Source organism: Bison bison, unplaced genomic scaffold, assembly GCF_000754665.1.
Source record: "Bison bison bison isolate TAMUID 2011002044 unplaced genomic scaffold, Bison_UMD1.0 scf7180017864221, whole genome shotgun sequence".
In the NCBI taxonomy this organism is placed as follows: Eukaryota; Metazoa; Chordata; class Mammalia; order Artiodactyla; family Bovidae; genus Bison; species Bison bison.
The window spans coordinates 283153-292234 of NW_011494793.1; the positions used below are offsets into that span (position 1 = coordinate 283153).

General features: G+C 50.7%; 1 protein-coding gene across 3 annotated transcripts in view; it reads left to right on the top strand.

The window, feature by feature from the left end:
• Positions 1-4115: 4115 nt before the first annotated feature.
• Positions 4116-9082, top strand: part of HSH2D (hematopoietic SH2 domain containing) — an 8708-nt gene continuing 3741 nt past the window's right edge. Inside the window, exons 1-3 of one of the 3 annotated variants that reach the window (XM_010845588.1) lie at positions 4116-4386; positions 6545-6692; positions 8749-8838. In XM_010845588.1, coding sequence (XP_010843890.1) covers positions 4308-4386; positions 6545-6692; positions 8749-8838 — 317 coding nt within the window. In that variant the 5' untranslated portion in view covers positions 4116-4307. The remainder of the gene's footprint in view (positions 4387-6544; positions 6693-8748; positions 8839-9082) is intronic. The other 2 variants (XM_010845590.1, XM_010845589.1) reach the window with 2 other exon arrangements.

A 9082-nucleotide genomic window follows, 5' to 3' on the forward strand; every position in this document is an offset into this window, starting at 1 on the left:
CGGATCTTTATGTCCGCATTTTCCGTGTAGGTACACGGATGTGGCCAGACTTGGGTTCACAGGATGCCTGCTATTTAAAACGCAGCCCAGGTCAGCAGGGGCCTCGGGTCTGGACGGGATCAACGTGGAGGCGGCAGGTTAACCCAAGCTGGAGGAGAAGGTAGCCTCAAGCTCTGAGGAGGTGACACAATTATAAGAAGACTGACGGGAAAATAAGCTTTCCAGCACCCCCAAACATACACACACACACAGCATAGGAAAACAGAGCGCTCACTGCCAGCACCGTGCCCTCCACTGAGCCCACTGTGTCCACATTTACCCTGCCATGCCACCGAGCTTCTCTTGGTCCTGCTGACACCTTTTTTGCCAAGCTGAGCACTCCACTGTGAGCTCCCTCCCTCACCTATCAGGAGATCCTGCTTCAGACCCCGCTCTCAACCAGGGCTGAGCCTCAGTTCCCTCATCTGTAAAGTGGACAGTGTCATGGTCTCCACCTTACGGGATGGCTCTGAAAAGTCCTGAGGGCACATCCCTGACTTGCTGCTAAGGCCTCTGTCATTATCTGATTCATTACCATTAGCACTGTTAACTTGTCTCCCAAGAGCAAAGCTCACCTCTTGTTTTACATCTTGTCTAACAGGGACAGGTCATCCAAGTTACCAGCTTTGAGCTGTAAAGTATTTGCTCCATTATGCCCCAAGTTTCCATCGGTTGCTCCCACCCAGGTCAGGTGGGATCCTTAAGCTCAGTCCCACCTTGTATCAGCCTCCTGCTCAGAGAGTCATTATTTTTCCTTGTTTCTAAAGATCTTGATGAGGCGGCAGGTAGAGAATCAGCTTCTCCACTACCATCTCCCCTGCCGTACAGAGACACACGATACCTCGGCTCTTTCTAATAACAGCTTCTGTTGTTGAGTCACCCAGTTGTGTCCAACTCTGTGACCCCATGGACTGTAGTACGCCAGGCTTCCCTGTCCTTCACCATCTCCTGGAGTTTGCTCAAACTCACGTCCACTGAGTTGGTGATGCCATCCAGCCACCTCATCTGTTCCCCTCTGCCTTCGGTCTTTCCCAGCATCAGTGTCTTTCCCAATAACAGCTCTAGTGAGATGTGATTCACACACATAGCATTCACCCAGCGCAGAGTGCAGCGTTGTGCAACCATCACCAGTTTGGGAACATTTTTATCACCTGCTACCCATTAGCAGTCACTCCCCATTCCTCAGCCCCCAGCAACCACTGATCTGCTTTCTGTCTCTATGGATTTGCCTGTCCTGAACGTTTCATATAAATAGAATCATACACTGTGTGACCTGCATCTGGCTTCTTTCGCTCAGCATAAAGTTTTGGGGATCAGTCATGCGCTTCATGCCGTTTTACAGCTGGGTAACATCCCACTGTGTGAATGGACCGCGTCTTTTCTGCGTTCACCTGCTGATGGATGTTTGGGTTGTCTCCACCTTTTGGATACTTTGCCTGTCTGCTCTGCAAGCCTGCTGAGTTTGTTCCGCTCCCAGGACATTTCCCCTGCTGTTCTCTCTCCTGCCAGCCTCTCCTGCATGTGGATTTGCATGGCATCAGTCTCCTCATGGACCATAATGAGCTCCGGCAGGACAAGAACAGAATCTCTTTGGTCTTCTTTACCAGCATCTAGCGTGGAGAAGGGAATGGCAACCCACTCCAGTGTTCTTGCCTGGAGAATCCCAGGGACTGGGGAGCCTGGTGGGCTGCCGTCTATGGGGTCACACAGAGTCAGACACGACTGAAGTGACTTAGCAGCAGCAGCAGCATGGTGCCCACAGGTCGGGCTCGCCAGTGTCTGTGGAATGAACGAATGAATGAATTGATAGAATGGAGGCATTGGAGCACAAACGTGAGACCATGAAGCCACGTGAAGCCCAGAGTTGACAGAGCCTAGTTGACAGGGCTTCCCCAGCCCTGACGTCCACAGCCCAGAGTGTCCCAGGGCTGAGACTCCCTTGTGGCCACTGCTACCAGAAAGCCACGCCACACGGGGTCCACTGAATGTCACACCAGCTGAGGGCTCCAGCGAGGATTGCAGATCCTAGAGTAAGGGGCTGACTTAAGGGGGTGGACAGGGGTTTTAGAGCCCCCCAGCCCTACTGTCTCCCTGCTGGTCCCCTTCTGGAATGTTCCTCCAAGGGCCACGTGTCTATTCACAGGTTCAAAGACTGGTCACCAAGAGGTGGGGGTGATTCTGTTGTGACAGCCTCAGGGGAGGACTTGGCCTGTGAAAGAACACATCCCCCACGCAGTCAGCATCATCAGAGTGGCGCCCTTTATGGTGGGGCCTCAGGGAGGTGGCCTGGAGACTGAAAAACCTCATGTTTCTAGAGACTGAGCTTCATGTAAATGAGGTCCCTGATGGTCAGACTTTCTGTGATAAAGGTCTGTTGGTCGATTCTGTCCCTCCACAACAGCATTGCTCCCCTCCTCAAGGCTGGGAGCCCATCCATCGGGCTGGAGAAGGCATAGAGGATCCGAGAGGTGAAGTGGGGAGGCCAAGCTTGCCTCTCCCCCAGCCAGGAACAAAGGCATCAGCTTAAATCACAGTGAAGAGTCCCCGTGTTCCTCTTAATTGAACGCCATGCTGCATGCTGCAAGGTTGTCTCACCTTATCATCACGTGGCTCAGGAGGGCTGTCCCTGTGCCCACTTCACAGATGCAGAAACTGAAAGGGAGTCTGACTCACGCAAAGCCACACAGTGGGTGAGTGAGTGAGAAACCGAGCTCCACGCATCTCCTATTTGAGCACAGTGGACTCACGAGCTCAGGACCAGTACCCCCAACTCCCGTCACAACCCCTGGTGCGAGGGGTCAGCAGGGGGCTGGGGGCAATCCAACTGGAGCCTTCAATTGGCAGTGGGGGTTGGGGGAGGCAGCTATCTAGACCAGCTGTACCAGGGCGATAGGTCCGCAGGGAGGCCCCAGCTCAGCCGCAGCGATCTGGGCCGTTTCTGTCTGAGAAGGTCAGAGGAAGTGGTTTTGCCGGGGAGGGGTGAGGTAGCCAGCATACATGTGGGGCTAGCTGATCCGTTAGGCCGGGTTCCCACCCTCGGGGCCCACAGTGTGTGTAGGATGCCTGTCAAAATGTCTTAGTTCTGTTTTTGTTTTAATCAGAAAAAAAAAATGGGTACAATAATAATGAACATATAAAATGTATCCAGCCTGGCCTGCATTGGTCTTGATGTCAATGCAGTCATAAAGTAGAATGTTAAATGGGTGCTTTGTTTGTTTGCTTACGGAGGAAGTCGTAATGTAGCCCTGCTTATGCAGTGCGGCCTTTGCCCCTTCAGGCTCAGCCCTGCTGCCTCAGGCCCTTTGCTTCTGCTGTTCTCACCCCACCCTCACCCAGAACATTCTTCCCATGCAACAACCCCCAAGTCAAGTTGACTCCAACCTGCCCCTCCCTAGCCCTTCCTCCAGATCAGTTTGGCCTCCTCTGGGGGTTCTTGCAACACCAGTTCCCCCTTCCTAATAGGCTGTCCACTTTAAAACGACGACATGAATCATTTCTCACTCCTCTTCGTTGCTTGCCAGGTTATCAATGCTGGGAGGGCAGGGCCTATATGCCTGTCTTGGGGTCACCTCTGTGTCTCCTGAGGATCTAGCACACAATAGGTGTTCAGTAAAGACCTGTCAAGGTCTGGGCTTCCCTGGCAGCTGGTGGATAGGAATCTGCCTGCCAGTGCAAGGGACACGGGTTCGATCCCTGGTCTGGGAAGATCCCATATGCTGAGAACCCGCTAGGCCCGAGAGCTACAACTACTGAGCCTACACACTGAAGCTGTGGAAGCCTGCGCGCCCTGGAGCCCATGCTCTGCAACAAGAAAAGCAGAAATGAAGAGCAGCCCCAGCTCACCGTAACTAGAGAAAACCCACGTGCAGCAACGAAGACCCAACCAAAAAAAAACGTAAAAAAAGGAAAAAGACTTGTCAAGGTCTGGATGGAGGAAGGGTGTCCATCCGCCTGCACACAGCAGCTCGGCTGGCCTGCAGATGGGGCCGAGGGTGGGGGTGGGGGCCAGTTGGCGTCCTAGTCCCCGCCCAGGGCTCACCTACTTAAGGAAACAGGAACCACTTGGGGCAGAGTGCCCCGCCCTGCTGACGTGCAGACCCTAAACCGAAACCCAAGGCTCCTGTAGTTGCGGAGGCAGAGCCAGAGTGAGGGCCTTGGGCCCCACAGGGGTCTCCCAGGTACGTGCCTATTTCTGTGCCCACCCCATGCTGGGTGAGACTGGGGCCCCAAGAGCTTCAGCCTTATCTCCACCCTTGAGGAGATAACACATGGGAACCAGGCTGGACCAGAAGGAGAGCCAGGGCTGGCGGGGTCCAGAGAGGCAGGAAGAACCTTCTGGGGGCACTGGTAGGTGACCATTGGAAAATAGAGCTGGAATTTGGAAAAGAGCATCCCTGACAGGGGCACAGCTGGGGCAGACACATGGAGAGGAGAGAGTGAGCTTGGTCAATGTGGAGCAGAGCAAGGATGTGGGTGATGAGGATGTGGGTGATAAGGAGGTGGGGGAGGCTCCGAGGCTGTGGTCAGGAGCTTAAAACTTAGTATGACTTCACTCATCACCCTGCACCCTCCCCTGTGCCACCCTCTCAGTGCCAGGTGATGCTGGGGACCCAGAAAAATCCAAAAGAACCTAGCCCTGGACCTGATCCCCAAGAGCCCCTAATATGGGAGAGACAGAACCAGACACAGATGTTCCACGAGGCAAGGCTAAGGAAGAGGCGGGAATGATAGGAAAGATGGAAGACAGAGATGGATGCCAGGGCTTTGTCCTGGAGAAGAGGCAAGAAAGCTGCCTGGAGGAGGGATATTCTTGCTGGGTCTTGAAGGATAAGTAAGAATTCTCCCAGGTAGCAAAAAGAACAAGCCTGTGAATATTTCCTCATTCTGCGTCACTACTGGATTCATGAATATTCATTATATGAGTACATGCTGACCTCTGTGCTAACTGTACCTTCTCAGGCAATTACCATCATTAGCCCCAAATGGCAGATGACAATTCAGGCACAGGGAGGTTAAGTGAGATGCTCAAGATCACACAGCAGCCAAGTGGGAGAGCTGCGGTCTGAACCCAGTTTGTCTGGCTCTGATTGGGCTCAGTTGATTTATCACCCTGCTTTATTAAACATTTCTTAATAGATTTCTTTAATTTCACTCACTACAGTTTCTTTGGGTTCTTCCCCAGAGGGTGTGCTTAGCATCTGTCTTCTGGCAAGAGAAAGTCAATATTGGCTGGGTTGATAAACACACCCTCCCTGTAGAAACAGCTTGGTAACAAAGACCTTCTGAGATATTGAAAAATCAGACCAATGGGGAACGGGGGAGGGTTGAGCTCTGGTGTGGGCACAGAATTAAGGGTAAGAGTGAAGGGTCATGTGTGCACAACCAAGCAGGGCACAACCCTTTGGCTGATTCTTCACTCAATTAATACCATTTTGCGAATTGCTGCTGTTTTCTTTCTGTGTTTTCCAGCTCTGTGTCATTGCCTCATGAAGTCCATTGGTACCTGAGCTTAAAACTGTTGAGAATGTGTGTGAATTAATCATGCATTTGTCAAGTTATAGATGTGCCATCTGTAGCCGCCACCCTCGGTGACAACAGTGGCGGCGGCAGCTGTTTGGGGCCACATCTCTGTAGTGTTTAATGAAACCATGGCAACATTTTACGACACCCACTGTGTACCTGCTATTTCATTCATTCACTCATTATTTTGCCATCTCCACATCCCTCCTGGGAAAGTGATAGTTACTAAATTTAACCTTTACATAAATTCGGACTTCTCTGGTGGCTCAGATGGTCAAGAAACTGCCTGCAATGCAGGAGACCTGGGTTTGATCCCTGGGTCGGGTCGCTGCAGTATTCTTGCCTGGAATACTGAATTCCATCCAATTGCTGAATTCCATCCAATTCCATAGACAGAGGAGCTACCATCCATGGAGTCGCAAAGAGTCAGACACGACTGAGTGACACAAGCTCAGTTCTTAAACTTAAATGGTGGTGGTTTAGTCGCTCAGGCGTGTCTAACTCTTTGCAACCCCGTGCTCTGTAGCCTACCAGGCTCCTCTGTCCATGGGATTTTTCTCGGCAAGAATACTGGAGTGGGTTGCCATTTCCTTCTCCAGGGGATCTACCCTATCCAGGGATTGAACCCAGGTCTCCCTGCATTGCAGGTGGATTCTTTACCAACTGAGCCACCAGGGAAGCTCTAAACTTAAGTACATGTATGTATAAAAGGGGCTTTCTAATATTTGTAGTAATGGTACACATAATAAGAATAAAACGAAAAGGAAGAATCCTTGGGAGGGGGTTTTGGGGGAATGAGTCAATGAATGAATGTGCTTTAAGTGCCAACACATAGTAGGTGCTCAAGAAACAAGTTGATTTCAATCCTGTTGGCTCTGTCCAACCTGGAGGACTTCTCAAAGGAGGAGGCAGAATGAACTGCATGAATGAAGTGAAGGTGGGAAGTGGACCACACTTGACTCTCTTTCCTCCTTCCCATTGCCAGGTCAGCCCTCACCCCTGGAAGCCATGACCGAGGCCAGAAGGCTGCCCCCACCACTGCCTCCACGACTGGACTGGTTCGTGCAGACGCAGGTGGACCAGCTGACCTGTGAAGGGGTCCCTGAGTGGTTCCACGGTGCCATCTCAAGAGAGTAAGGACACCGCCACACCTTCCACCCTGCCCTTCACCTTCTTTCCTGGTCTACCCCCACCCTAGGCAGGTTTTGACTTTAGGATCCTGGGCTCAGCTGTGCTAAGTGAGTTAAGAGGGTTAAATTCTGTCTCCTCCATGGACTTACTATGCGACCTTGGGCAAGTTACTGGACCTCAGCTCTCTCTATACATGTGGCCACCAGAGCAGTCCCGCCCAGGACCTGACAGGCCCCTTCCCCTCACCTCGCTCAGGCTGGGCTGCAACCTCACTGAGTCAGTGATGGTGAAATGCAGGTTCAGAATCTTTCTTTACACAGTGCCCCCCAAACAGCTGCTCTCTGTCCATCAGGGTTTAGCCAGAATGCACTTTCTACATCAGACTGAGCTCCTAGGACACGAACAAATCCACCTAGTCACCCCCAGGGGCTAGCTCTAAATAAACAGCGAAAAGAACCTTTATTGCCACATTCTAAATGCAGGAAGTTGAGGAAACCTTGTGAAAGCCACAGAAAGGAGGAATTGGGCATGGTTTCTAAGTTCTGGGGTGCACAGCAGAAGTATAATATAAGCCATGCACTGTAATTTTATGTCATTTTAGTAGCTTTATTAAAAGAGGTGAACAGAAAGAAGTGGAATTAACGTTAATCATATTTTTTTATTTAAACCAGTATATTCAACATGTAATTAGCCCTAAGTCCTTAAAATCTGGCACGTATTATATGCTTTTAGTATATCTCGATTCCTACCAGCCATATTTCAAGTGCTCGGCAGCCACACGTGGCCAGTGGCCTCTGTAGTAGATGTTAGTTGCCCAGTTGTGTCCGACTCTTTGTGACCCCGTGGACTGTAGTCCACCAGGCTCCTCTGTCTGTGGAATTCTCCAGGCAAGAATACTAGAGTGGGTTTCCATTTCCTTTTGCACTGTAGTAGATAGCTCATGTCCAAAATCCCCCTTCTGTCTCCTAGAAGGCTACCTCTCACTAGGTGTGAACCCAAGATAATAGTAATAATAATAGTGAGCACCTTGTGTGTTCCCACCAGCCGGCAGTTCCCATATGCATACCATGTGCATTTCATCTGTCCTCCCATGGGCCCTGGGAGTTAGGGTTTACTTTCCCCTTAAGGAAGCTGAAGGTCAGAAAGGGACTGACCCTCGCCAGGGGTCACACAGCTAATGAAAAACAAATGCATTTAAAATCAAATGCGTGTGGTGGTCCCATGGCTGAGACTCCGCGCTCCCAAGGCAGGAGGCCCAGGTTCAATCTCTGGTCAGGGAATTAGATTCCACAAGCCTCAACTAAAGGGTTCGCAGGTCACAGCAAAGATGGAAGATCCCGTGTGCTGCAACTGAGACCAGCACAGCCAAATAAATAAAATATTTTTAAAAAATTTTTAAATCAAAAGCATTTGAGAGTAGCTCCTGCTTTATTACCTGTGACACCTTGATCTACCCAAAGCTGTCTTTGATTTGCCTTCCAGTTGTTGGGAAGGCAAGCAGGGGCTGTGAGAGATGGTCAAGGTCATCAGAGACTTCCTACCACCTCTGGGAGAACATCCTTGTCTCTGAATATCCCAAGGTCTGAAACAACCAAGAAAAGAAGTGATTTTAAGCTGTTTGTTCACTTAGGAAATGGAAAACCATATGCAAGTGTGATGCATGAAGCAGGACATCCTAAGCTGGTGCCGTGTGACAACCCAGAGGGAAAGGGTGGGGGGGGACGGAGGGAGGAGCAGTATTCAGGATGGGGGACACATGTATATCTATGGCCAATTCATGTTGATATATGGCAAAAACATCACAATACTGTGAAGTAATTATCCTCCAATGGACAGAGGAGCCTGGTGGGCTACAGTCCATGGAGTCGCAAAGAGTCGGACACAACTGAGCAACTAAACCACCACAATTATCCTCCAGTTAAAATAAATAAATAAAAATTTTTTAAAAAAAGAAAAGCACAGACCGCTGTGGCTCAGGGGGTGCCACTACTGGGTGATTGGTATACCAGATGTCTGGCCAGTGTGTTTATCCATCTCTTTCCTGTATTTGCCTTCCAGGGATGCTGAAAATTTACTGGAGTCACAGCCCCTGGGATCCTTCCTCATCAGGGTCAGTCACAGTCACGTGGGCTACACACTGTCTTACAAGTAAGGCCTGGGCTAGGGGAGGCAGCAGGGGGACTCTGGGGCCTACTGGGAGGGGACATGGGTGCTTCACACCACAGCTTCTCAGGGAGCAACACTATGAGGGTCTGGTAGAATCTAACTGAAGAGTGGGCAGCTGCAGGTATGGCTGAAGCCAGCAGACGTGGGCTTGGTGGTAACTGAGACTGTGTGATAACAGGGATTGCGTGAGACCCAAGAGTAGCTATTGCCTTTCCTCTAACTCCCT